Source organism: Thunnus maccoyii, chromosome 9 (assembly GCF_910596095.1).
Source record: "Thunnus maccoyii chromosome 9, fThuMac1.1, whole genome shotgun sequence".
Classification (NCBI taxonomy): Eukaryota; Metazoa; Chordata; class Actinopteri; order Scombriformes; family Scombridae; genus Thunnus; species Thunnus maccoyii.
The window spans coordinates 33,255,765-33,283,693 of NC_056541.1; the positions used below are offsets into that span (position 1 = coordinate 33,255,765).

Below are 27,929 nucleotides of genomic sequence, written 5' to 3' on the forward strand. Positions count from 1 at the left end.
TTACCGGAAGTATCGCTGTGATATTGCGTCTAACTTAATGCTAGTGGAGTCAACAGGTCTTCATAATCCTGATTCCCGCCCCTCGGTGGTCAAAATGAACAACTGCACTTTTGGAAATAACAGATTTGATCCCAGTAACATTGTATAATAAATGTTTGAGAGGGACAAGATGCCAAGGTAAGAAGAAATAAATTTGACTTTGAATCAAATAAATACGCTAGCATAGAAATACCCTCGGTAAAACCTTTCAAAATAAAGTGTTTAAATTGACCATCAGAGTTTACATCCAATATAAACGCCCTCATGCCATCAAACCCACCAAGAAGCAAGACCATGGGTATAATCAAAACTATATATGTACTATATATACTATATACTATATAAATAATACATACTATATGTTGAAGCCTCCAGACACGCATTTGCAAGTTTTAAAATGTGAGCAATCAGTTTACATAGCCTAGGTAAACACCTTGTAGAACTTTTTACTTAAACACATTAAAAAAAAAAAATCTGTATCAGACGTTGAAGGTATTTTGTAGCAGCGTGTGTTATAGCCTAAAAGATTAAATGAGGGTTTTTTAAAACTGAAAAGACGAATTTAATCTACAATTAGGGTTTTCTGGCTAATTTATAATATTTTAGCATGAATGATTCCTGTATGTTCTCATACACCAATACATGTAGGAATCCGTGAACAATCAAGTCTGTGTCAAGTGTCATAATACAAACATAGGCGCATAACTATGTAGGCTCATAAAGATTCACTGAAAAACATGGTAAACATGAACCCTGCCCTCCACCGGGCATTTCATGACATATGGAGAAGGATACCTGGGCTGTTAGGTGTAACACGCAATCTAATACCATCTCAAAGGCACTATCTTCACTAAATATGCTTCCATATGTTGTACAATTTATGAATGAAACAGGTATGTTTTGATCATTTTCAGAGGAGCGAGGACGTTTGATAATTTACAACGCATTGTGTCTCCGAAAGGGTGTAACAGCGACTGTCCAACCAGCGAATGAATGAGCGCCCTGGGATTGTCGTCCAGGGCTCCTATTGGTCCACGAACATGTCAATCTCGCACGGACCGTGGTTGGTTGCGGAGCAGGTGAAGTGTTGCCTGTGGTTCATCACAGGGCAACAAACAGCAGCGTACGCCGCCGGGGGGACGTCAACGGTGGAGTACGCGTCCATTCAGGGAAAGGTCTGAGAAAGACCGTTACTGGGGCTTATACATGGAGAGCTGAAACTGAATATGAGGTTAACGTCCTTAATGATGTGCATATCTTCGGCTCTGCTAGTTATTTTGCATGTATATATTGGATTTTCTCAAGCTGCACCTCGCATCAGTCTTTACGATGCGTCGCCTCTCTCCAGGAAGCCCGGCTCAGCCTCCGACACCTGGGAGACCTTCCACACCGACAAGCCTCGTAGTTTACCCGAGAGCAGGGTCGCTCTCGGGCCTCTAGCCGGACTAACACCGTCGCCTGCCATTGTTTCTACCGGCCTAACGACGACTACTAGCCCTACCTATAAAACTGCAACCACCTTCCAGCCTCCAACAACGGACCCGACCACCACCACCACCACCACCACCACCACCACCACCGCCGCTTCTCTCACTGGAGTCATTTCAGCGTCTAAAGAACAAATTACACCACCGATTTCCAGATTAACCGGTGCCCGCAAAAGATCCACCGATGCACAAACATCACTTTTTGCTCCGGAGAAAGCGCTGCAGACCTTGGTGTCTATGGTCTCCCAGCGTTCAGCAAACGACGCCTGGTCTGCGGATAATATCGGCACATCTGTTACCTCACTACAGAATAGTCAAGGTGAGTAACCCCTGCATGAAATATCATGTATAGGCTACAAAATGAGCCCCATTTGTTTCAGCTTTTTTTTTGTAAATAATGCGTTATAATCGAAAAAATAAGACATTGAGGGACAAACTCTGGGATGCTTTTTTTTAAAAGCACACCCATGTTCATAAAACGATTCACAGAGAAAGAAGACATCCATGTCTGATGTAGGCTGCTAGAGGAAGCAGGATGGTCGCACTGTGGTTTTGACGCAGAGAGCGACCGAATAAACCAGATTGCAACAATGGGCAGACCCTCAGACTGCATGCTGTACCCCTGCAAATCATGAAAAACACCTCATCCTCTTTTCATTAAAAAAAAAAAAAACCTCACACTATTCGTGCACACATTTCTACAGTGTTTTTCTGTGTTATATTCCAGAGGCCTTTATTATAGGATGAGTGTTCCACATATTACAGTGGGTTGGAAAGGAGGGGGGGTGTGAGTGTGAGGGGGTGTAAGGTTGATCCTGTCGTTGTTCAGTCAATGTATCCAATCCGCTGGTGCACACAGCATCCACACTGGCCCAAGATCCTTTTGTGTTAGATCAGGCATGTTTGATACTGACAGGAAATGAGAAGACGTTGCTCAAATAGCTGCTTCACCCCCCTACTATTGTTGTTTGTATGGCATATGTAGAACAAGGCCATCCAACCAAAATGGCCAGGCAGCCCAAGCCATGAATGAGCAATGACAGTGGAGCCCCTCCTCTCACACCTCACACATCCCAGCATCCATGTGGATGTGTTGTTCTCCAGCCAGCGCAGCAGCAGCACAGGCCCGGGGATCCTGTTCCAAAATGGATCTTTAACGCCTGATGCAACCAAAGCTTTGGGTTTGCAGAGCAGATAAGATGATGTTCCCCCTTTTTTATTAGGAAAAAAGAGCTCATTAATTCTTCCTAAACTGCATATTCTCGCTCTCCAAGTTGAATTTGCCGTTCCCCTATAAAAATATGAAGAATTCGCAATAAAAATGGCTTCATGGTTATTTTTTTCCCCCTTAATGTCTATCAAACACTCATTATTTTTCTTCCCAGAAAAACACCATGTTCTAGTTGTTACTTCACGGCGCCCTGAAGACCAAACATCAACTCCAGACCGCTGTGTTTCATTCTCTGACTGATATCGGCCCCTCGCATCAGGGGTCCAGTTCAGTGATGGGTTTTTTTTTATGTTGACCCTTTGTTCTCCGCAGTCTGCCCTACCTTACTGTCAGTGTTAGGAGGAGGATTAGAATAGCTGATCAAAATGGCTGTTTTTTAATGTGCTGCGGTCTTAGAGGGCTGCTAATAATATTATTGTTATATGGTGTGATTTATGGTTCTGGAGTCTGATGCATCAGTATTGCAGATAAACCGATCTGAAACAGTGACACATTCAGCCGCTCCTCTTATTAAATCAGCACATGTTATTTATTGCCGTTTGTTTGAACCCTGAAGTCAGAATGAAATCCGCACCCTTGTGTGAAATCATACATGAAAGCCTCGGCCTGCCTTATTGAAACCATCCCCAGCACTCCTCATTGTTCTAGTGTAAAGGCCACTCACATGATAATATCACGTAAACAAAGGCGTCACCTGGGTTAACGCCTCGCCCCAGCTGTACCAGTATACATTCTCTGACTGTGCAGGGGCCTCGCCAGCAGATATACAAGGCGTGTTTTCACATAGTTCAAGTTTTCCTTCTCTGCGTAACATCTTTCAGTACTTTCTGAAAGCTGATAATGTGGTTTGACGCTCAAACCCAAATGGAAAGTGCAGTGATTGTTTCCGTGCCGGGGCGCCTCCCACCGCTGTACTTTTCACCGTGCTGCCACAGACGGGCGAGCAACGAGGAGTTTTGAGACGTGACTTGTTCTGAACAGCCTGCCGCTGCCTCTGTCTGAATACCAGCCGTGCTGTCACACCGCTTCACAGCGTTCAGATAAATAGGAGAGAGGTGAACACGGCCTCTGTTTCCCCCCCTCGTCTCTCTCCTCTACACACAGGTCCAGTCCAATCCACATCAAACCTGCTGCTGTGTGGCTTTGCAGATCACCCCACAGGGCCCCAATCACACACCTAGTGCAGGCGGGATTTTTAAGAATGAAATACAGTGTGTGTGTATGTGTGTGTGTTTGGAGATATGCATTCACTGGATCTCACACATTCTCAGTCGTTATCAGAGCCGACAGCTCTTCAGTGGATGTTACTGTAGATTAGGGCCCCACAGTAGAGTCCACAGGCTTGCATAACCACGGGCCTTTCCTTAGTTACATAAAAGTCCAGGCAAACAGTGGAAGAGGAGCATAATATGAGTGGGACGCCCGAGCAGGAATACATTCAAATCCAGCTTCTCTTTATCGAAGTGCTGGGTGATGCGTTGTGTGGAAACATACCACTCAGTCGTCTTATCTGTCTCCTCTCCTCGTCTGACTGCTGAGCACAGAATGCAGACGTCTGTCACCGCTTGCCACACCTAACCTGAGATCAGATGAATAATAGATTACTACTCTGCAGGGTCATCCACGTGTCTGTCATTATATCCTCCGGTTTCCTCAAGCGCACCGGTTTGAAACGCACAAAATCCATCACAGCAGGTTTATGAAACATTGTTTACCACAGAAATCTTTATTATGTGAGTTTATCATATAGAAATAACATCTTGTCGTATTACACTGATCTAATGCCAGCATGGTCTTTTTAAAAATCATGTTTTCTGAATAATACAAAATGTCTCTGTGTCGTGGAGGATATAGAAGTAGGCTTGAGGTCGTCTTTTTGGATTCCTGGATGGGTGATAAAAATCTGGACAAGGAAAGTGAATTAGCACAGCCGAGCAGCTCCCAGAGAGCGACGTGACACCACGACACTGTGAATGGAGCAGGCAGCTTCACGTGAATGATAGTGGAAGGCTGGTTGTACTTACACGGCTCAAGTCTGGCAATATTCATTGTTTTTCTTATTGGTAACAAATTCCATGTGCAGACAAAGAATATGAAAGTATTGTGTGTTTGTATATCAAAGGCTGATGTATCTTCTATGTCTGAGCCAAACTATTAAAAAGACATCAGTGAGCCACGCCGCTGCTCTGGTTGACATGTTCCTTCATTACCACCAACACACACACTGTCATTTATTCTGACTCCGTCCCACACACACACACACACACACACACACACACACACACACACACACACCGTCCCGCTGCCAGAAATACTCACTACGACATCAAATGTGTATTAATCCACAGCTAAAAGTAGTCCCCAACAAATGTGCTATTTCCTCCTTTTTGAGTGACGTTTTTGCTAAAAAAAAAAACTATAGTTCCCAAGAAATTACTCAACCTTTACTAAAAATGAAACAAGATCATTTATGACTCGTTTTAAACACTAACCAGAGGGCGCGGGGCCGAGGGCCATGAACGGGATGAGGAAGGAAAATGTTTCAAAGTATTTTTTTTGTCTTTTTATGGGATTTGTTGACATTGAGAAATCTACGTCTTCATGCAGTATTTCTCATCTTTTGTCTCTCACTTTTATCGCCCGTCCGCTCAGAGGGCGTCTGTAACTGCAGCAGCGGCGGCGAGGGGATTCTGGATCCGGACGAGTGTGATCAGAGCACCGGTCAGTGCTCGTGTCTGTCGGGCTACAGCGGCCTGCAGTGTGAGGACTGCGAGGAGGGACACTTCACCAACGGCACCAGCGGCTGCCTGCCCTGCGCCTGCGACTCATTCGGTGCGGTAGACAACCTCTGTGACAGGTGAGACTGTTTACTCTGCTTCATCTATCTGATAACCACCATCTGCTCATGTATCCTGGTTATACAAGTCACAGGTGTGGTGGGTTTTCATGACGAAGCCAGACGTGGCCTCTGGACGGTTTGTGATGTACCTGCAGAGTGACTGCAGCTTTTTAAAGTAGTACTATCTTTAGCAGCAAAAGTGCCACGGCCTGCCAAACCCAAACGGACTGTCTGCTGTGAATTAGGGTTTGTTATCTCATAAAGAATGAGACAAGATGTTCTGCGGCTCAGCTTTGCTCAGACTTTCATGTTCATCATAATGTCAGAGCCTTGCAGAATCATTATTCCGGCCGTTGAGCCAAGTCCTTATCCCACAGGCCTCCCTGAAGGCAGCACAATGTTCAAATCCTGCTTACTCCTCCGATTCAAAGCCAAAAAACACACGGCGGACCTTTTTACACGCAGCCTCTCACAAGTCACAAGAACTGTGACTTGGAAAAGAAGCTGCGTGCGTAGGTTAGGAACGCGGTAAAAATAGCGGCTGTACTTTCTGTCTCTAACGAAGAAGAGAAGGAATGCTGCTGCTTTTTCAAAAGCCTGGGCAAATGTCCACAGTGTGTGGAGGATTTGTGTTGTCATGCTCTGAAAAATACGTCACAGTAATGGCTTACATAAGCTAAATCCTAGATGGAAACACAGGCTGTGTTTTTCATGTTTCTGTAGCCTGAGAGGACTGTGTCTAGAGCTCAAAGGGAAGTAGGTGAAGGTGCAGGCACAAGGGTTATTTCAGGGCTCCGAGCTTTCACAGAGTAACACACCTAATACAGTCCTTCTCAGACAGTCTGAGCCTGGCCTCTGCTAACCCTGCTAGCCTAGCCTAGCCCCCCTCAGGAGCTAATCACTGTGAGTTACACAGATTAGCCAGCTTTCCGACCCCCCAGAATGCCTCTTTAGGTTTCTTTCTCATTAAGTAATGAGCCATCTAGCTTAGACAGAATCAGTCGCTGCTTTAGTCGTGTTCACTGGGACAAGTTATGTACTGATTTTAAGACATATGTTCAGAAACTACACGCTCAGCCAACAAGCTGAACCTTGTACCTTGTTATAACAGCGAGTTTTATTGCCTTCATTCTGCCTATAACAGGTGTTACACTGTGTCCGAACATCTCATTACACCTGCTTAAACCTCCAGGTAATCTCTCATTTTCATTATTAAAAGTCCACAATCCATTTCAGATACTATAGCTAAACCAACAACTACTGAAACAACAACAGACATGACACACCTTGAGGGCAAAGTACACGGACACTTAAACAGCCACGTCACTCCACAAGCAACCTTGAACATTAAAGGAACAGTTTGACATTTCAGGAAACCGCATGTCTGCTTTCTTGAGAGTTGGATGAGAAGATTAATATCACTCTTTATGCTAAGGCCCCAGTGACAATATCTACCATACAGACATGACAGCAGCATCTTATCTAACTCTCAGCAGGAAAGCAGATAAGCTTGTTACCCGATATGTTGAACTATAAGGGTTTGAGGTCAGGCCAGTCAGGTTCTTCCACACCAAACTGGGAAAACGATTCCTTTATGGAGCTGTCTTTGTGCTCGGGGGCGTTGTCATGTCGAAACAGGAAAGAGCCAAACACAAACTGATGACACAAAGTTGGAAGAACACTAGTGTCTAAAATATCACTGTATGCTGTATCATGAAGATTTTTAAAGACATGGACTAGGTCGTCCACATACTTTTGGCCATATATTCCAGGACACATGCAGGTTAACAGCAGCAGCCTCCAGTGTTTCTTTGCACTGCAGTTGTGGTTTCATAATGTCATCGGCTTAATGACAGAACCTCTGAATTATCCTCAGAGAAGAGTTGAGTCAGCCAGCGTGTTTTCATCATCTCATTTACAGCCGCTTGATGTCGGGAGCGTCGGTCGACACATTGCAGGTGCGGAACTACAGATACCTGTAGAGCTGACGAAGAGCAGCGCACAAAGGAAAAGCTGCAGAGTTTTAGATTTTTATACACAAAAAAAAAACAATCAGACATGTGCAGCTGAGCCTGAGACTGTTGCGTTATGTAACTGCAGCTCAGAATAGAGCTGTCTTCTGTCAGGCTCTGTTTAGGTAATGTTTCTTTTTGCATGGCTGAGTATATGCTACATACACAGCCTGCTATTAGGAATGTCCCTCGCATATCTGTTTGTTCGGTGTTGCATTTGTCTTATTCTTGTGGAGAACTGGCCAAATATAGCTGACATGACATCACAGGGAGATATTTGCAGCAGCTGGGATTGACTGTAATAGAAAACTTATTTTCAGCGATCTTAAAACATCAACGTAAACTTCTGAATTCTGCATCATCATCCCTCAGTATCAAAGAGTGAGAGCTTCTTCCCGGTGCCGCTGTCCTGCAGAGACAAACATCCAGCAATCATACAAGGAGATGAGCTGTATGGAATATCAATCTGTTCACTGTCAGCAGCCAGCAGACATGTCCTCAAACTCAGGATCTGACTTTACTCACTTTAAAATAAAAGCTGCTCAGCGTCATGAACTGATGACTTAACGTGCCATGATGTAACAGCACAGACCATATCTAATGTCAAGAAGTGTGCAGCACTGTTTAGTTTGAAGAGGCTGTGATACAGTTTGCCTTCATTCACTTTGCGTTTTGGCCTCAGTTGACACTGGTTGTTGTCATTGTGGGAATATGAAGCCGAGGCTGCGCTCTTCAACACCATAGATCCCAGGAGGGACATCGAATAGGGAAACAGCCATCCGTCAGTACAAGCGAGCACTGACTTCTGGTTGTTGATTAACTCACCTTTCACAAGAGCTGCTGATAATGAGGCAACCTGTGTTCACTTATCTGATGGTACAAGTTCTCAGTGTTTGTGTGGTGTGAACTTATACAGGGGAAATGTACAGAAGCTGGCGGTCGCTAAGAGACTTTGATGTAAAGCCTGGTCTCTGCGACTGAAAAGCAACTTAGTTTGTCTTCTGAGTGTAGCTACTGGTTCAGTGTGGGATCAAACACATATAGAGCTGAAACAAATAGTCGATTCAGTGATTAGTCAATTATCACAAAAAGAATTACTGATAATCAATCATTTCTATCAGGTATCAAGCAAAAAATGCCAAACATTTACTGGTTCAATGTTCTCAAATGTGAGGATTTACTGCTTCTCTCAGTTTTTATTATTGTAAGTTGAACATCAGTCAGTTTCAGATTATTGGTCGGACAAAACAAGAAATGTTAAGGTGTCACCAGGGGATCTGGGTAATTGTGATTGGCATTTTCACTATTTTCCGGCACGTAATAGACTCGATATTAACTGAAAAAAAAAAAAATGCATAGATGAATGGATAATGAAAATAATTGTTATTTGCAACTGTAAAAACAAGGTAAAGAGTCTGCAGCCACATAGCTGTTTTAGCTAAATGCTAACCTCAGAATGCTAACAATGCTAATAATGCTGATGTCAAGAAAGTGTAATGTTTACCATGTTCACCATCCAAGTTTGTGTGTTAGCATGCTAACACTAAACACAAAGTACAGCCGAGGCTGATGGGAATGTCATCAGGTCATAAACCAAAACATCAGACAAATCCAAATTTAGACCATCAAAGTTTTTATTATCCATCATGAGGGGCACATGAAGGACACCTCATTTTATGGCAATCCATTCAATAATTGTTGAGATATTTGAGTGTGGATCCGCAGACAGACACTGCTTACTAAAAATCTGCCAGTATGTCCTGGATCAACACTGTTAATATGAGATAAATATTTCTAAACCAGTCATCAATGGAATTGAGTCTATCCTGGGACACTAAAGCTTGAGTGAAACCCAGACTAATGAAATTCCTTCAGGGTAAGCAGCTTTTTAAAGCCGGGTGACATCTGTAATTGCATCCTTATTCAATGTTCTTAACAGCCTTAATGAGATTTCCTCCTCTTGTTCAGCCATAATGTGGCATTCTGCCTGCAGTCGTTCCTCAAATCATGTGATGTAAAATGGACACACGCTGTTAGCCAGTTTGTTGGGTTAGGTCAAGCCAATATTTGACAAAAAGCAGTATTAAGCACTTGTGCTAACAGTTGTATCAGTAGTGTATTTGGGTCAGATCCTGTGGGCATTTGTCTGTAAGGCGTTTCTTTTTACAACACTGTACAGTCTGTAATGAAATATTGATTGTGGGTGCAGATGTTTCCGCCTCTGCATTATGTGTCACTGTGCAGTGTATGCATCAGTGCCATCAGTGCATCTTTATCCTGCATCATCTGCACTGACTGTTTATCTGTTTTATTAGCTGTAATTAATGTTACATTCATGTGATGCTGTTGAATTCAGATTAATGTTTAGGATAGGAAACATAGATGTCACACAAAGAACAAGCATGAATCTATCATTTTTTCGGTTCTTATTTTTGACAAAAATTCTTTTAAAGATGGCCAACATATGACCTGCTGAGCAGGTTTCCGGGAACTACTTAACAGTTTCAAACTGTGTACCTGTTTTTACTGAAGCATGTGACTGAACGTGTGTTTCTGCCTAAATGAGTAGAAACAGTGAGCTGATTCCCAGCATACAGGACTCATACTGGCCTTTGATTCAATACATTATAGCAGCCAGGTATTATTTACAGGTAGTATATTTAGTAAGTATATGTGTTCGTAGCATCTAGTATCAATTGTAGTGTCAATAACTGTCAGCTTGCATCCAGTGCTCGGTCAGGTTCTTAGTATTTTCAGATATTTCCTCATTCAAATCATAATTTTGGGAGATTTAGTTCATTTAGTGTTGTTTTGTATGAAGACAAAAGTAAATGCTGATGTCTTTGGCCAGAACTGATTTTGTGAAAGAGAAGAGAGTTATGTTAATGTTCCTCAATGTGAATTGTCAAGAAAGGATTGAACAATAGCCGCACTATGTTTTATTAAGATTTTCTGGTAAATTATGCATTAATTTAGAGATCTATGCAGTTTCTACCATTGAACACTTGTGTGTTTGTGTCTGTCAAACCCAGTACATCCAGTACAGAGACAGGTCTGGGATATAATTAGCCTAGCTTAGCACAAAGACTGGAGGCTTAAAGTAAAAAAAATGATATGTCCTTCAACAACTCCCAAGGTTTATATTTGCACATTGCATCCCTTTGTATTGATTGTATCCAGTTTGTACATGTCCATTACATCCATTGAACATGTATATTTAGACGTACCGTCAAACAAAATAGCCTTTGTGGTTTTAGGAGCAGTTAAAACTGGATCTATTTATTGACCAGTGACTGCATGCAGCGTTTATAAAGACCTCGCCTTACAATGTGGTTGTCAAGTTTGTGCCGTGTTATAACTCTAAAATGTCAGAAAGGTGGAAAATACCAATCCCACTTTTCCACAGCCCAAGGCTCTTCACATCGCTCGCCAACTAACAGTCCAAAACATCAAATCCTCACATTTCACAAACTCAAACCAACAAATATTTGGTATTTTAGCAACAACAAGACATCAGTTATCTAAAAAATAACCTGTGGATTGATTGGTTGATTCATTAACAAGTCGTTTAAACTCCAGGTAAACATATTTCCTAAGATTTTGGACTGTTGGTTTAAAGAAACACTGGCTCTTCTGTCCAGGGGTTCAGTGGACTCTTTTAGTGTCTGGTTAGTTGTTTCCATCCCATCAGGTGCAAACCAACATTCCCATCAACACTCCACCGTATCTATCAACCCATCACGATAGTGAATCAGCTAAAACGACATATTTCACCTTCAGCTACAGGATTTTGAATGTAGTAAGCCATCCTCTGAACGCCAGCTCGTTCACTCTCATAAATAGTCGGACACGTTCACGCTTGTGTTGAGGACTGGAGCCAGGACAGTGGTGAAGAGATCACAAGTCCTGCTGCTCTGTTGCTCAACACGCCCTCTCAGGATGTGACTAAACCTGCTTAGTGTAGTTCCCTGTTTATTTTGGCCAGCTATTCATCTCATGGTAATTAAAGCAGAGATCACTTCCCCATTACAGAGACTGCTGTGATCCGACACATAGAACAACAGGCCGCGGCCAGCGTTACGGCAGCAGGCACAGAATGGGGTTAAGCTCCGTCGCCCATGTAATACTGACCTACTTAACATGCAGATCTGACGCAGAGCCACGAAATCACACCAAAACAATAACAAAAGGCCTCCCTCCTAGCCAGAGAGGGCACAAATTAACATCCAGATCACCGATCACTGAGGGAGAAGGATTCAGCAAGACGCGAGACTCTTGAGAGAGCAAGGTGTCCCGCAGTCACCCCTCCACTGGTCCAGCAGTGGAGCCGGTGAGCTCGCAGGCTGCATAATAGATGACAGCCTTCTTGTTGAGCTGCTCGCAGTGTAAGATGACAGATTGTGCCGCATTGCCACAGGTCAGCGTCTGACTGACTGCCAGCCAGTCAGAGAGGAGAGCGGGCCGCGGTGCTGCATTAAAGGACCGTTCCTCTCTGTTGTATATCACACTGGATGCTTTTCCAGTCTTTATTGCATTATGAGCTTACACGTTATTACCCGTACAAATGTGTTATTCTGTGGTGGCTGCGTAGATGTGAAACATGGTGTGTTTCCTCTCTCCTCTGTCATGCAATAATTAGAAAAAAAGAAGCATTTTCTGATGTAACTGCAGCAGTGATTTCTTCTAGGTTTTAGCTTTTATTTTGTGCACCATAGAACACATAAATGAAAGGGAGCAGACCAGCTGGCTTTACTGGCATGCTGCATGTGGCATCGTGTCCAGGGTGGGCAGCAGATTTTACTGCACATTGGTTGAGCAATATGAGAATGATAGGATATATGTTAGTGTATCGTTTGTGTTTTTATCCCTTTGTCTCTGCTTCTTTAAGGCCATTGTGAGCAGTGTTGCAATGGAACCAGAAGTATTAGCGGCTGAAGATGTCAGTTATTGAAAATATGAACCGTCACTCATGCCGGTCTTTGGTGAGCTGTTGGCAGAGACGGTTCCAGCCATGCAAAGCCATGTGTTTGGCACCGTCTACTGTCTGGCACACGTGGTACTTTGTTTTCTTGTCACACTAGCCGCTGATGCAGGTCAGCACAAGTGGCGTGTGCTGTTTGTGTGCTGCATGTAAATGGTGGAGAGAAACCCCACCCATCTGGCACAACCCGGCGCTGTGCCTGTTGGGCTTCGGAGCACGCTCAGAAATACAGGAAGTAAACCAGTGCAGCAAAAAAAAATAGGCTACCAGTTGTAAACAAAAGTGGCGATATAGTGTTGTACATCCTAAAAATCCTTCCACGGGTGTTTTGAGCCATGATGGATTTCCTCAGATTATTTTGTTGGCTAAAACATCAGTTAATCAGCCAATGGAAGGCCTGCAAACCACAAACATAATGAAGGTATTCATGTCACACAGCAAGGACAAAAAGGGTCAAGGACCGTTTTCATTACATCAGTGCTCCTATAATGAAACCTGTGTTCAAATATGTAAATGAAAGTTATTTAAAATCATTACATCACTACTGTCAGCACCTCCCTGTTTACTCTAACTGCTGATCAGGGAATAAGGAAGTTTCTTTATAGCCTAAACATAAAAAGGAAATGTGTTTGGACATCAATAAAACAGTAAATGTAGAGGACAAACTGATCTGCAGTTTCATCAGTTTCTGCAGCAAAATCTTCACTCGTGAGGAGAAGTGGTGATTGATGATGATGATGCAGCCAGTTGGATATTATATCTCAGGGTCATAATGCTGCATGTGGATACTTTTTGATATTGTTGGATGTGTGTTTATGTGTGTGTGTGTGTGTGTGTGTGTGTGTGTGTGTCTTTAGCCGGAACAATGGGGACTGTTGATCTCCCAGCCTCGTCCTCAGCGGTGCCCACGCCCCACTAAGCATCGCCGTGGGCCTCCTCATTTGCATTAAGTGTAGTTGTTTCAACAAAGCCCGTTTGTATGAAGACCCACGCACATGCTCCCAGTCACTCATCATTTACTTCAGTCGTTTTGAAGTCATTGTCCACAGATTACGTTTGCGAGTCCATTGTCTGGGTTTGAGGGCTGATCAGGCTTGACTTAGCCTTGTGCTTTTCCTCCGGAAATTACCTTGAGTGAGGGCGGGATCACAGGGGAATGATGCTGCTCATGTGACATGGATGGAACAAACAAAGCAGCTCGTTTCCCTCATATATATATAAATAAGCAAGCACCTATATTTAACAGCCAGCACAGGACGGTTAGAGTGCAGATCCAGCTTGGAAAAGACACATTAACAAATGAAGTAAGTCATCATGAACGTGTGCATTATTGCTGAGGAGCTCAAATGTAATTGGATTTAAGTTTGCCGGAGCATTCTTGAAGGAATTATCCGCTAAGATGTTCTCAGCTGAGAGCAATCATACTTGCTTATTTAAAACACATGAAGCCAATAAAAAGCTTTTATGCTCAGAGCTCTAATTTCTTATATTTAGTCCTTTTTATAAAACAAGGTTGGTTCGAGCCTTTGTGGAGCCGTATGTAGACAGTCATTTAAGTATTTGAGGAACTTGCACTTGAGTATTTCCATTTGATGCTACTTTATACAGACGGGTGACAAATGAAAGGAAAAACTGGTCCAGGTCTGAATGCTTGAGCCCTGCAGTGAGGGGGTCTGGTGGTTCTGTTTGCTGACATAGTTTGTCCCCTTAGAGGGAAGGGTCACTGCTAATCTGAGTCATCACCTTCATCCTATGATGAAACATTTCTATCCTGATGGGAGTGGTCTCTTCCAGGATGACAATGCCCCAATTCACAGGTCACGAGGGGTCACCGGATGCTTTGATGAGGATGAAAATGATGTGAATCACATGTTATGACCTTCACAGTCACCAGATCTCAACCCAGCTGAACACCTATTGGAGATTTTGGACTGACGTGTTAGACAGCGTTCTCCACCACCGTCATCTTTTTGAAGAACGTTGTTCATCCCTCCAGAAGAGACTTGTAGAATCAACGCCAAGACTGAGGAACAGCAACTGCAAAACTACTTAGAGGAAAGTGAAATGAGCGGTCTAGACAGCTCTGAGCTGTAACTGAGCTTCCCCACATGCTTCTACCTGGAGCAGAATTATGGAAAGCAGATGGATGGATGAGAGAATCTGCAGGAAGTCAAGTGTGGAATCACCCGCAACAGCCTGGACATCAGATGTTAAGAGTGCCATCCAAAAAGCATTGTAGAGCCGCCCAAACACACACACACACACACAGCTCAAGCATCGGTGTTGTGTTGCATTAAACGAAATTCTCTCCACAACTGTGTTTTGATTGTATATCGATTTTGTCTTGTGTCTTTCTTCCTCTCCAGCTCAGGGACATGTGTGTGCAAGACGGGAGTGTACGGGCCCAAATGTGATGAGTGCCACCCGGGTTTCTTCCACTTCAGCAGCACCGGCTGTCGGCCCTGCCAGTGTCACAACCACACCAACTACTGCCATCCACAGTCTGGTGAGTCTGTATCAGTATCGTTCTCATCCTTTAACTGCTGCTTTCCTCTTAATAAAAAAACACATGGTGGGTTACAGGATGGATTAAAAAGAACATTTTAGAAATGTAATTACATTTTTTTTCTGCATTTGTCACCAGAAAATAACACTTTTTCTCAGTAACATTCTCATATATATCATCAGTTTGTCTCTTCATCTTAAGCTTGTAGTCACCCAAACATAGCTTACACATTTTTAGGATTTTTAGGATTTAGCAACAAAAGCTGTGTGGAAGCAGTAACACCTTTACTTACCTGAGTATTTTACATTTTATGACTCTATTTCTTTTTCATACAAACCTATGATTAGTTAATAAAATAAGATGCATTGTTATAGATTAAACTAGCCACTAAACCTTAACAGTTCAGTCTAAAACAGCCTGTATAAGACGGGAATGTTGCGGCGTTCTGTATAAAAGGTATGAACACGCGATCGGGAGGCGTTGTTGTTCCGCCATTAAGCCGGCAGCAGACGTCTGTGTAAAAGGGACAGCCGGCATGGTGGGAATACTCACGCTGTCCTATTACACGTGACGCCTCTGATTCCAGAACGCCGGAACGCTATCTAAAACCACCCACGTGCCAATGAAATTCTCATTAAGTTCCCTGTAAGTTTCCCTCCTGGGCTTTGTGCAGGTTAACACCCTGCCACTGTATGCAGATGATTATCTGCTGTGTTTAATTAGAGACTTTGGCAGCACACAAACCCTCCAGTTTCCCTAAAGTAAATATTTACTGTGGAACCAACACACGAGTGTGATATTCAACGAGGAACTTGACTGGAGTGAGAAAACTGCTGAATCAGAAGCAAACTGTAAAATGTTTAAAAAAAAAATATCACAAATCCAGTTTCCACTGGTTTGTGTTGCTGTGGAGTGTTGGACTGGATTTTCCTCCTCTATGTTCTCGCCTCCCAGCAGTCAGGCTTCGAGGCTAAAACCTCCAGCTAGTGACGAGCTGGAAAAGGAGGAAAGGTGGAGGAGGACAGCGTGGTGGTGGTGGTGGTGGTGGGGTAGTTTTAGAAGCCATATGTCTTGCCATTATAATGCAGGGGCAGATGGAGTGCTCAGTGTTCACAGGGCGCTGGATTAACATAGCTCAGGTTTGACAGCTCTCTTTACAGACTGACCCTGGCCTCTCCCCAGGGCCGCTTACACAACAACACATTGTGCAAATGCAAATTATATAGTATCCCAAACACTGCGTACCTCAGATAAACATGACAGGGAGTCGTCATTTCCAACATGACTGACCCATTGTTTTCTACTCAAATAACATCCAGAGACTTAATAAAAGACAAATGAAGATTTTCACTTCATCCCAAACTGGAAAGATGTTCAGACAATGTTGGACACAAGTTGTGTGATTTGATATTCACTTCTTAACATCATATGTGAAACCTGCTTTAGAAAATGTGTGTGTTTGTGCACTTTTAAATCCATGTTCCTTCAATTTAGCATAATACATACAAGCTTGAATTTAGTCTCATTTCACTTGAAGACCCATAATTTAGCAACAAAAGCTTTGTGAAAGCAGTCATTTCTCACCACTGGCCCACAATTTGGTGCGGTGAAGTACTTTTTTCCAGGGTACACCCTCCCTCTGTTCAACCAACAATTAAACCTGTAATGTGCTGGGTTTATTCTCAGTCAGTTTTCATTCTTTCCAAATGCAGCAACAGCTGACTTCACTTATTAGCAGCTCCTCTAACTGACGGTGGGTTAATGCACGGTTGGAAGAGGAGCCTGCAGACTTTTCCACACCTTATGGTTGAAACCACTGTCACACAGAGATGTAGCAATCCAGGCAGCCTGCAGACAGGTTAAGTCATGTCTACATAACCTCTGTCCATGAGTATGCAGGCACAACAACTCAAACACAGACAGAAGCTCAACTGCAAACAACACAATGGAGGTCATTCTCTCACAAATATTTACTATAATAACAATTAATATCTAATATTACAATCAACATTATCATCACAAGTCAGTATGAAGATGGTGATATGTAATATACTGTAATATACACCCTCAAATCTCATATGTCTGAGTGTCCCTTAATGCACCAACAATAAAAACCAGTAGTCCCATATGTAGTATGGGAGTGTTCATACTAATTGTATACAGTATATACTATATACTAATCTTTGTAGCATATAGTTTTTTGCAGATAGTACACAAGAAATCAACATATTACATGGTGTTATACTTTCATCATTTTTAATTCTATAGATATTTACTGTTCTTCCGCTGTAATCAGACCTCTCTTACAAAAAAAAGATCTTGATCTTTATGAAATGACCTCATTAAATAAAAGTTATAATATTTCAAGTCATTTCCAGAGTATCTAACTTGTTGTGAGGTATTTCTGAGTGAAACAGGACAGACAGGCGGGACGTCACGTTTGCAGATCCAGGAGAAAACCGCTGACCGTTTGCCCTTCCTTCTGTCCCCACAGGAGTGTGTCTGAACTGCGAGGGTAACACCCAGGGATCCAACTGCGAGGAGTGCAAGCCTGGTTCCTACCGCAGCCCCGGCACTGCCCTGACTGAAGCCTGCGCACCGTGTCCCTGCTCCAACTCCACCTCCACCGGCACCTGTCACACCGGTCAGTCCCTGCTGCTCACAGCCACAGATCAGCCCTTTAGTCCAGTTTCTTATCTGTAGTGACTGAGCAGGTTGTACCTTACTGGTTTAATACACACCATTAAGTCAGTGTTTTGGTGCAGTCTTAATGGTACATGTACTCTATATGTCAACTTTCATTTCTTTTATTTCATTGCAAAACGGTAAGCCTAGATAGAAATCTTTGCTTAGCATCCAACACTAAAACCCGACACTGATGATGTTTTTTAGACAACATTTCCCATCATCAAACTGCACTGTAGCTGTGCCAGAAATATCTTATCCTCATATCTTGTTATCTACTTTTGGCCAAGTTATCTGAGGTGATAAGAGAAACGCAATCAGAGGGAAACAAGATGAAAACTTTGCACATATGCCAACACCGATACAGGCAGTCAGTCTGGCTCACAAAGTTAGAAATAAGAAAAAAACAGCACCTAACATGAGTGGCAGTATTTCACATAAAACCTCTATTAATATTTGAATCGTTATGGTAATATTCAGTTATTATCCTCTAATCATATAGCAGTATTTATAATGCAAAGCAGACAAGTGATGGTCTCAAAAGACGGTTCCACAATGATTAATCTGTCCTAAAACAACAGTCTGAAAGCTGTAATCATTCCTCCTCTTCATACTGACCGTTAGAAGAGGAAAAGCTCTTTCATTATTTTGGCGTAGCGGGCAGTGAAGAGGCAGACAGGAAACAAGGGTAGAGAGGTGGGGATGACACGCAGCAAAGGTCTCTGGCTGGAGTGGAAGCAGAGACTTGCCAACTGCCATGTAGGTTGTTTTTTTCCCCAAAATGTAGCCAGAACGCTCCGGAAAAAAATAAAAATAAGTTACACTGAGAGGTCAGTACTGAGAGTCAGAATCATTGTGGTTGATGGTTATAGTAAAAAAGTTTTTATTATTTTTGACTTCGGTTATATTGAGACATTTATATATTTCGACAACTTCAGTTTTTTGCCGTGGTTGTGGCTGTTATCAGCTTCATGAAGAAATCCTATTTCATCACCAGAAGGCTGTAAAATAGTTTGATTTTTAAAGAAAAATGAAATAGTCGTGACATTTTTCACTGCCACTGAACATGTGAGTGATGTGGGTGTCAGCAGGGTGTTAGCAGTGCCTGGTTTATGTCAGCACAACCTTTTAGAGAGATGGAAAAACCTGTGCTTTGAATGATCAATTCAATCAGGAAACATTGACTTGATCCATGTATATAAAAATGGAAAGTCTTCTGGTCAGAGAGTCTGTGTCAGCTGTGAGTGACCAGTCATTACTAACACAGTCTAACCACCGACACTGAACAACACTGAGATTGAAATTCAGTCCCGTTAGTGAACTGAGTGGTCTTTCACATGAATAGTTCATGAATCAACACGTCTCTATTAGCTCGGCGCTGCAGGAAAAATTCTTCAGTTCTCTGGAATAAGACAAAAGTGTTTATTCGGTGGTGACTGATGTGACCAAAATGACTGAATCTGACTACACAGTATGTCGCCAGTGTCTCTCAAAACACACGTCTGTCCGTGTCGATTAGCTTTGACCTCCGCTGTGCACTCTCAGCACACATCATGAGGAGGACTGCTGCCCTGAATTTTGCCTCTCAGGATGTGTACAGTTCCCACACTTGTTTCAGTTACTGTAGTCATTGTAGTGTTGTTCTATGTATCATTTGAGGGCTATGTGGTTGTTATCTGCCTTCTAACTCTAATGTTTACTAGATATACTTACCTTCAATCTATTATTATAGGGCATGAGGAATTGATTTATTACTCAGGGTTAGGGTTAGGGTTGGTATTTTTGGTAATAGAATCATCTTTCAGAGTTGTAGAGAGCACAAAGCAGAGTTCTGCAGACAGTTTGGGATTAACAGTGACCTTCCTGTACGACCCCGCTTCTTTTACCTCCAGGCGGCTGCTGCTCCAGTTACACAACACACCCAAAGGTCTCTATTGGGTTGAGATCTGGGTTGAACTACAGTCTCTGTCATGTTCCTGAACCACCTGAGTTGTGCCTGAAATGTCATTTTATGAAGGCTAGACTAACCGTGAAGGGACGCACCTGGTCAACGGTAACGCTGAAGGTTACAGTGAACGCACGTCGCTGCCTCCAGTCAGCACGTCACAACAGGATCCATCACAGCAGACGGTGTTTTTCTGATCTAATCTCCCAATATCTGTGAGAAAATGCCTACTACACTCCTCGCAGCTCCAGGCTTCTACCAGCTGTGTGTGTTGAAACGCTCCTCTGTTTGTCTCAACACCGAGTTATTTTGGATAACACTGTGATTTCTATTAAGCCACACGTCTCAGATCAAATCTGCACACCAGCTACAAGCGCCTGAAGAATTCCCTCCCTAACCTAGTTATCAAATAACCTGCTTCTCAGTGTGTTCATGTCAGCGTCAGAGCTGTGGAGTAACCCAGTTAAGCTTATACTCTAATTATCAGAAATCTACAGCTGCCCACAGGAGGAGTTATACTGTAGTTCATAAACAACTGCGTTATAGTGTCTTATAAACCATTTATTAAGTCTTTACATGCTGCTTCTAAATGCTAAATAGGAAGACTTCAAGTAAACGTTTTATTTTTAATGCATTATTAAGACTTTTAACAAACGTTAACAAATTACCATTCAGTGTTACCAAGTGCTCGATGTGTTAGTCTGCACCTGCATCTAACAATTATTTGCATCATCAGTTAATCTAACAGTCGTTTTCTTAATTAACTGATGAATCATTTGGTTTATTAAACATCAGAAAATGGTGAAAAATACATCACAATTTCCCAAAAAGCTGGAGGGGACGTTTTAAAATTGTTTTTTTTTGTCTGAACAGCAAAACCCAAAGATATTTAATTCACACTGATATAAAACAGAGAAATCCTTTCATTTTCTGAGCTGTAAACATCAAATATTTTGCATATTTTCTTGAAAAATGTTTAATTTTAATGAATTTCTTAATCAATGATGAAAATAGTTTTCTATGAATGGACTAATGAGTTAATCTTGTTCATACTGTTTTGCTGGTGGACAGAACACAGGAGGTGTATAAGGAGGATTGTGTCACCTGGTTTATTTGTGGTAATAAGGTGATCAATCAAAAAGAGATTAACTCTCATTCTGAGACCTTAATAAGAGTTTGGCCGGGAGCCGCGTTACACCGAGTCAGCTTGTCATCAGCCCTTTGTGCTTTGAGTTCGTCTGGCTCAAACGTGGCACCGTGTCAAAGTGGCTTAACAGATCACAGCTTACGTCAAACCGCACTTGAACCTTTTCTTCAGCAGTGTGTCAGAGTCTTCGCTCTATTCAGTAACTCTTCATGTTCTCTCACCTTGCCGTTCCCCTTTCTGGACCAATCGTCAGCAGTGTCGCCTTGTCCTGATGCCCCCCCCCCTCCCCCCCCCCCCCCCCATTGGTGGCGGGCTGCATGGCAACAGCCATGTATAGATGCACTTAGGCTGTCGGGTTATGTTTGCCCCTGCCAGGGGCCGCAGTGGAGGTTGTGCAATGTGGGGAGGGAGGGGAAGGGACACAAACCAGGCTGAGCTGAGCTGGGACAGCATGAGCACAGCTGAGCCATTTCAGCGCCACTCAGGCAGCAAGAGGGGGTGGGGGTGGTGGGGTGGGGGGGGGGATGGGCAGCATCACGTTGTCTGTGTAGACAGCAGCCTTACAGAAAGAGCTACATTAGAAAGGAGATGATGAGAAATATGCTCGGCATTATGTCCACAGAGAGCTGCTCTTATGTTAAGAGTGTGTGTGTGTGTGACTGTGGAGGATGTTTTGGACCAAACACCGGAGCTGGGAAGAGAAGCAGCCTCCAAGTAGAGGTTGCCCTGGCAACAGTGACAAATGAGAAGATGCCACAGTGCAGTATCATGGCTCGGCACCAGAGGATAGATGCTTTCTAAATGTGTTGATGAGGCCTGTTGCGGTAAATGAATAACCCTCCATACTGACACACTGAGAGGTGAAGCAGAGCATTGCACCAGTTCCAATGTGGGTCACACACATCCAATCATCCATGTGTGATTGTATCTTTACCCAGTGGTATGGTGGGGCTTCATTATTTAATGTCCTTCTTACATGTTTTCTTCTTTTTACTGTTAATGTGTGCCAGACAGTGCTGACATGGCCAGCAGCTACCAGGTGTCATAGCACAGTGGAGGATGATGGGTAAACAAGCAGGTCAGGTCCTCTGGCCCAGCGCAGTGCAGCTCATGTTTCCACCTGGTTATATAACCCAGCAGGCCGGCTGCCTTTGAACCCCCAGCAGAGGTTAAATCAAGCTTATCAGGAGCAGCCTGCTCAGTGCTGGAATACAACAGAGTCACATGACCACACCAGATAGAGACCCACATCTAGGCCATTGGAAGGCACTTATCTGTGTCTAATCATTCAACACTGAGTGCTGTGGTGTTTGCGAGGACTGGAGTCACAAACGCAGAGCATCAGTTGGTCCACAGATGATGCAGAGGAGGAGGCCAACAAACATGAATCATTTTCTTATTGTGATATCAGTTATTTATAAGAATCATTCGCCCATCTTTAGGAAACTGAGACAGTCTTACTTTTTACTTAAACCCAGCCGAGCTTCCCTCCCAGGAACGGCTCCAGGAGGGGGGCCGTTGCTTCCCTTATCCAGGTGAGGAACAGTGAGATGGCTCTGTCTTCAAAAGGCCTGGGGGGGGGTAGGGGACCCTATCAGGAGCTTTTGCCTTGTCATTAGGACGTGTAAAAGCACTGCTTCTATGATTTTAAAGGGAGCTAGTTGAGGCGGTTTGGGCATCCCGGATGCCACCCTGTGGAGGTATTCTGGGGGTGCATGGAACTGGGAGGTGACCTTGGAGCAGAGCTAAAACATGCTGTAGGGATTATAGATCCCATCTGACCAGGCAACATCTTGAGATCCCCCATGAGGAGCTGGAGGACGTTGCTGGGGAGAAAGATATCTGATCTAATCTGGATGGATGCCTTTATTTTCTCATTGTTCTTAAATTTAATAACCTATAAGCTTGCTTCAGGTGGACACAGTTTTAAACCACAGACCTATACTCAGTAATAACGCCAACACAACGTGCAACCAAAGGACATACGCAGCTATTCCAGCACCTGGTTTTACCTTTTAAATATGAAGCACTTGGCTTGAAACCAAAAGCTAAAGCCCTAATACATCTACTACTCCTTTAACTGTTACCACCTCACTACTGCTACAACTACTGCTTCATGTCCATTTTATAACCTTTTTCAACATTTTTAGTGTACAAAAAATAAAATACCATCACACTATCATGCAGCTTTAGAATAACTCGGTGACATAGCTTGGTGAGAAGTTTCCCCGGAAGGACAGTGTAGTGTACTGTTATAATGTATGTGCTGTTTGACATGCCAGGATGTGTTAGGGCATCACATTACCAGGGACCGGAGGTCGCAGGAGAAAGCTGACCCTAGAAACGACACGCTTGTGTTGCTGATGGAGACTGTTGGAAATCCCGGTGAGGAAATGGGATCGATTCTAGAGCAAATAAAAGAACTCCAAGGTTCTCTCTTTATTTAGATCATATCGATCTTTGCTGATTAGTAAAATGCAGGACTTACTCGTGGCACCTCACCATGAATGTCTATACTACCCAAGTTGTATAATAAACAACTAAATGTATACCATAATGTCATCATCATCATCAGATATAACAGCAGTGTTTGTCTCCACTGCTGAACAAGGCTGTGTCCCAGGTCAATATTCTGTCATTGTGAGCCACCTAGTGGTTCCATCTGGGACACCACCCATGTGAATCTGTGTATGTACATATGAATGAAAGATTTAAACATAGTGCTCAGTATTGTATGTGCAGAGGTTCATTTTAGACAGAAACAGTCAATAACAGGAATATAGCAGAATGTATTTAGATGTATTTAGCCTCATACCTACATCATGTTGTTGTCTGTTCCTGTCCAGATCCCAGTGGCTCTCCAGTATGTGACCAGTGCCTTTCCTACTACACTGGTCCACAGTGTGACCAGTGCAGCGCCGGTTTCTACAAAGCGTCCGGGGCTTGCGTTCCGTGTGACTGCAGTGGGAACGCAGACCCTCAGGGCCCCACCCAGCTCTGTCACCCCGACACCGGCCACTGCCTCCGCTGCACCAATAACACCACCGGGCCCCAGTGCCACCTCTGTGCTCCGGGATTCATAGGGGACGCCCGAGCACATAACTGCACCTCTCTAAGTAAGACCAAACCACCAGATACTGCTCAGTCTATGACATAAAAAAAATCCTAAAGATGGTCATTCAGTAAAATGTAGCGAACATAACTACAAACCTTTGACTAAACTATGAGAAAATAATTCAACAAATATGCTGACTGTGTCCCATTTCCATACTGTATCCAGATTTTAACTGTAGTTTGAACAGTACATTCACACAAATGCCAGCCTGCAGATTAAAAACCCTCGATTTTTGAGTAAATTGTTGTTGGAGCTCCTCAAACAGACTGTAGTTCTCTGGCAACAGCTCAGAAGGGTAATGGGTCTTTTTCACAGTAGGTACTTTGATGCGTTATAGTAGCAGAAGCACGGGTGGAACTAATAACATTAATGATGGCTCTGTTCCACCGAGTCGCTCCACTCAGTCATGCAAGAAAGCCGAGATGCACAACTGGAAAATCACTGACAGAAAGACTGCTAGATAAGGTAATATCAAATATATCATATATATACATATCTAATTACTATCTCCAATTGTAGAATTTAGCAGCTATAGGTTTATATAACTGTGAATTTAAATAATACATTTCTAATAAAAATCCAAAGTAATACATTTAAGGAAAAGGCTCCTCCCACCTCTACATTTTGCTTAAACTCGTGTACAGACACTTTAACTGGTGGAACTAATAACATTAATAATGGCTCAGTGTCACCATCATGCACACTACCAGGGTCCTGGAACACGCACAAGTAAATGGAATGCAGCCATTAGTCATGTTAATTGATTATTAATTACACCTGTGTCTTTTTTTTGCTGTTAAAAAGTCCAAATATCTGCCATGAAAGATGTCTATAAATCCTTGAAACCGGCTTTAAGATTCTTCAGTTTTACATTTGCGTACAAATTGGATCATCACATTTAGATATTATAAAAACTGTTTGTACAGTACATGTATTGCCTGAATACTGAGTGCCAAGTATACCAAGTATACAATAAGTCATTTCAAATTAAGGTAAAGGTTCACATCATAATACTTTAGACAAGTATATTCTAAATATATACAGAGTATACATATAGTACTGATACAGTTTTCTGCATACAGTCTTAAATGGTGTGACTGAAAATCATCAGTTATTTTATAAGATTACACTATGTAAAGAGTGCATGCAGCAGGTGAGTCTGCAGGCGTCTTTTTGCCACAAGGGGTCACTAGATACTTTGGTTAAACATCAGTAAGCTGGAGTCTTGAGTGGGGAGGGGTAAAGTGTTCTTCAATAATGACAGGCCTTGATTGACCACTCTGGATTGTGGCTTTAACAAAGTTATCAAGTTAATGTATGTTAATGCTCTTCTCTCCTCAGCTCTCCGGATCATTCCCACACCAGCCGGTACAACCACAACAGCAGCCCCCACATCGAGTACATCTTCCTCCACGCCTGCTACCAGCACCGCTCTGACCTCCGCCGCAGCGAGAGGCGTCCCAGCCTCCACGTCCAGCAGCAACACGAGCACCGCGCTGAGCACCGCCGCTACCACCCAGGCCCTGCTGACCAGCCTGAGCAGCCCCACCGACAACACGACGGCAGCCCTGACAGAAGTCTCTTGGACGCAGTTTAACATCATCATCCTGGCCGTCATCATCTTGGTGGTGGTGGTGCTGCTGGGCTTCGTCGGAGGCGTGTACACCTACAGGGAATACCAGAACCGCAAGCTCAACGCCCCCTTCTGGACCATCGAACTGAAAGAGGACAACATCAGCTTCAGCAGCTACCACGACAGCATCCCCAACGCTGACGTGTCGGGCCTGCTGGAAGACGAGGCCAACGAGGTGGCGCCCAACGGCCAGCTGGCACTCACCACGCAGGGCAACTGCTACAAGGCTTAGCACTCCATCCATCGACAGACTGGACACCTAGATTTACAGATGACACAAAGCTGCTGGAAAGTACCAAATCCAAAGCTCCTTCATGTATGACTGCTTGTTGTTACCCTTCTCGTCTGCGGCACATCACAACACTTTGCAAACTGACAGTGAGATCGAGCAGATGTGATCAAAAATACGGAAAAGAGACGCAGACTTTCCACTTGAAACGTTTTCCCTTTTTGATATAATTTTGTGGGGAATGGGCGATCAGTGAAAAGGGTCCAAAGAAAAAAAGTGTTTTGTTTGAGTTGTGCCTGCAGAGGGCAATGTTGTGCAGATTTGTTAGGTCATTGGCATGGCATAGGACAGGTGCCAAGCATACTCCTATTTGCTGAAACAATGATCCTAACAGCGGTTAGAGGACTTGCAGGAGCCTAGCATTTCATATATTTTTAAAATGGACTTTTGACTGTTTAAGTTATAATCGGATCACTTGACCTGTGATCTTCAACTGAGACAATGATTGTTATTTAATGAATTTTTATTCAGTTCTTATTTATTGGTTGACGTTTCATTCTTGGAAGAAATGCTGCACATGTATGATGTGTTTATTCATGGTGTTTTATCTTACGTGCTGTCGAATGGTAATTTGAATCGGACAATATGTTTCCATGTATAGTTTGTGTGTTTTTGAGAGAGTCATATGGGAAGATGAAGGCTGCTGGCACACGCGTTATCTTTTTGTTTATAGCTTCTTGTCTTTTCTTAAAGCGTGCCAGCTCACCTGAAGTATCCAAGAGGAGTGTTTCTTTTAAAGGAACTACAATTACCATTTCTATACTCTTACTGGTTGGCACAACTGCAGGGCAGTGACTTATATGAGGCTTACGTAAACCGTCATAATCTACTGTCTAATCTATGTCATAATCTAATCTGCTCTTTGCTGCCTACCTCAGCAAAATTTGAACAAACCATTTGAAAAATGTCTCGCATTAATGTAGAGGTCGGGTTCTGTGACTCAGCCTCAGAAGATAAGACTGTTTGATGTCTAAACAGAAACAGTATTCTTATATTGATACCTGTTTTTAGTCAAAAAATCCCGCAGCCCACTGGTTATTGTTATCACCCACAGTCCAATTGCATCAGCTAAAACTGGGAGTTGCTGTAAAATCGATGCACTTGAAAGCCTCACACCTGATCCTGGACACGGATTCCATGTTTTCTGTGCTGTTTAGGCTACCGTCGGTTGGGTGCGCTTCTTTTTACCATGGCGAATGAGTAAAGCTAAATATGGGACTAACTCCTCAGGTACTGGCTCTTTCCCTAATGTGATCACTGTAAATATGATTATTGTACAGATGAATGTGAATAGTAGCACTATTATTGTACAGGTAGAATACTGTGTGTACACTGTCACTCGACGAGCTCCCAAACCTTTCACTCTCCAGGGTGTGACGTCGCAGTCAGCCCACAGCTTTTTGTATTTTTGTTTTTATTTCTTATTCTCAGTGGACTTTGCCATATACGCAGCTGCAGGATTAAAATGCACCACCCCTAACTGTTGCGCCCCAAAAATAAAATGATGTGAATAATACCCCAAAGTCAGAGCTCAACTCTCAAATAAAAACGGGGTTAACTGTTGCCTTTGTGTTTGTGCCATACCTTTTACTTAAATTACTGCTGGGTGTTTGAAAACATATCAATACTTGGTATGATCATTTGTGCCTGATATGGTTTTCCAAGTCACTACATCTATTCCTTCTCCCTCATTGAAAAAAAATCCAGAATCTATGAATATGAAAATTTTAGGTTTAACAACTGGACACTAGATATCTCCTTTGCTGAAAAGGGCATTCTCAGTGTATGTGCACTGAAGGTTTCCGCATGTGTAAATTGCCTTATTTGGCTTGTAGGTAGGTGTAGGTGCTTGTAGTGAAACCTGTTTTTCTTGCTGTAATCATTAGAAGATTCCTTCATAATGACCTTACAATGGAAGTGATGGGGGACAAAATTCACAGTCCTCCTTCTGTGCAAAAATGTATTTCAAAGTTTATCTGAAGCTAATATGAAACTTCAGCGTCCAAATGAGTCAAATCAA

At 43.0% G+C, this 27,929-nt stretch overlaps 1 protein-coding gene across 2 annotated transcripts; it reads left to right on the forward strand.

The window, feature by feature from the left end:
• The first annotated feature begins 885 nt into the window (after positions 1-885).
• Positions 886-27,472, forward strand: LOC121903669 (multiple epidermal growth factor-like domains protein 9). Of its 2 annotated transcripts, XM_042420923.1 has the most exons (7): positions 886-1,270; positions 1,388-1,845; positions 5,410-5,614; positions 14,956-15,095; positions 17,590-17,739; positions 23,719-23,988; positions 25,329-27,472. In XM_042420923.1, exons 1-7 carry the CDS (start codon positions 1,266-1,268, stop codon positions 25,850-25,852), a joined length of 1,752 nt encoding a protein of 583 aa, XP_042276857.1. In that variant the 5' UTR covers positions 886-1,265; the 3' UTR covers positions 25,853-27,472. The 2 variants fall into 2 exon arrangements, with proteins under 2 accessions (XP_042276857.1, XP_042276856.1); XM_042420922.1 differs by having other exon boundaries at positions 887-1,845.
• The last annotated feature ends 457 nt before the right edge of the window (positions 27,473-27,929 follow it).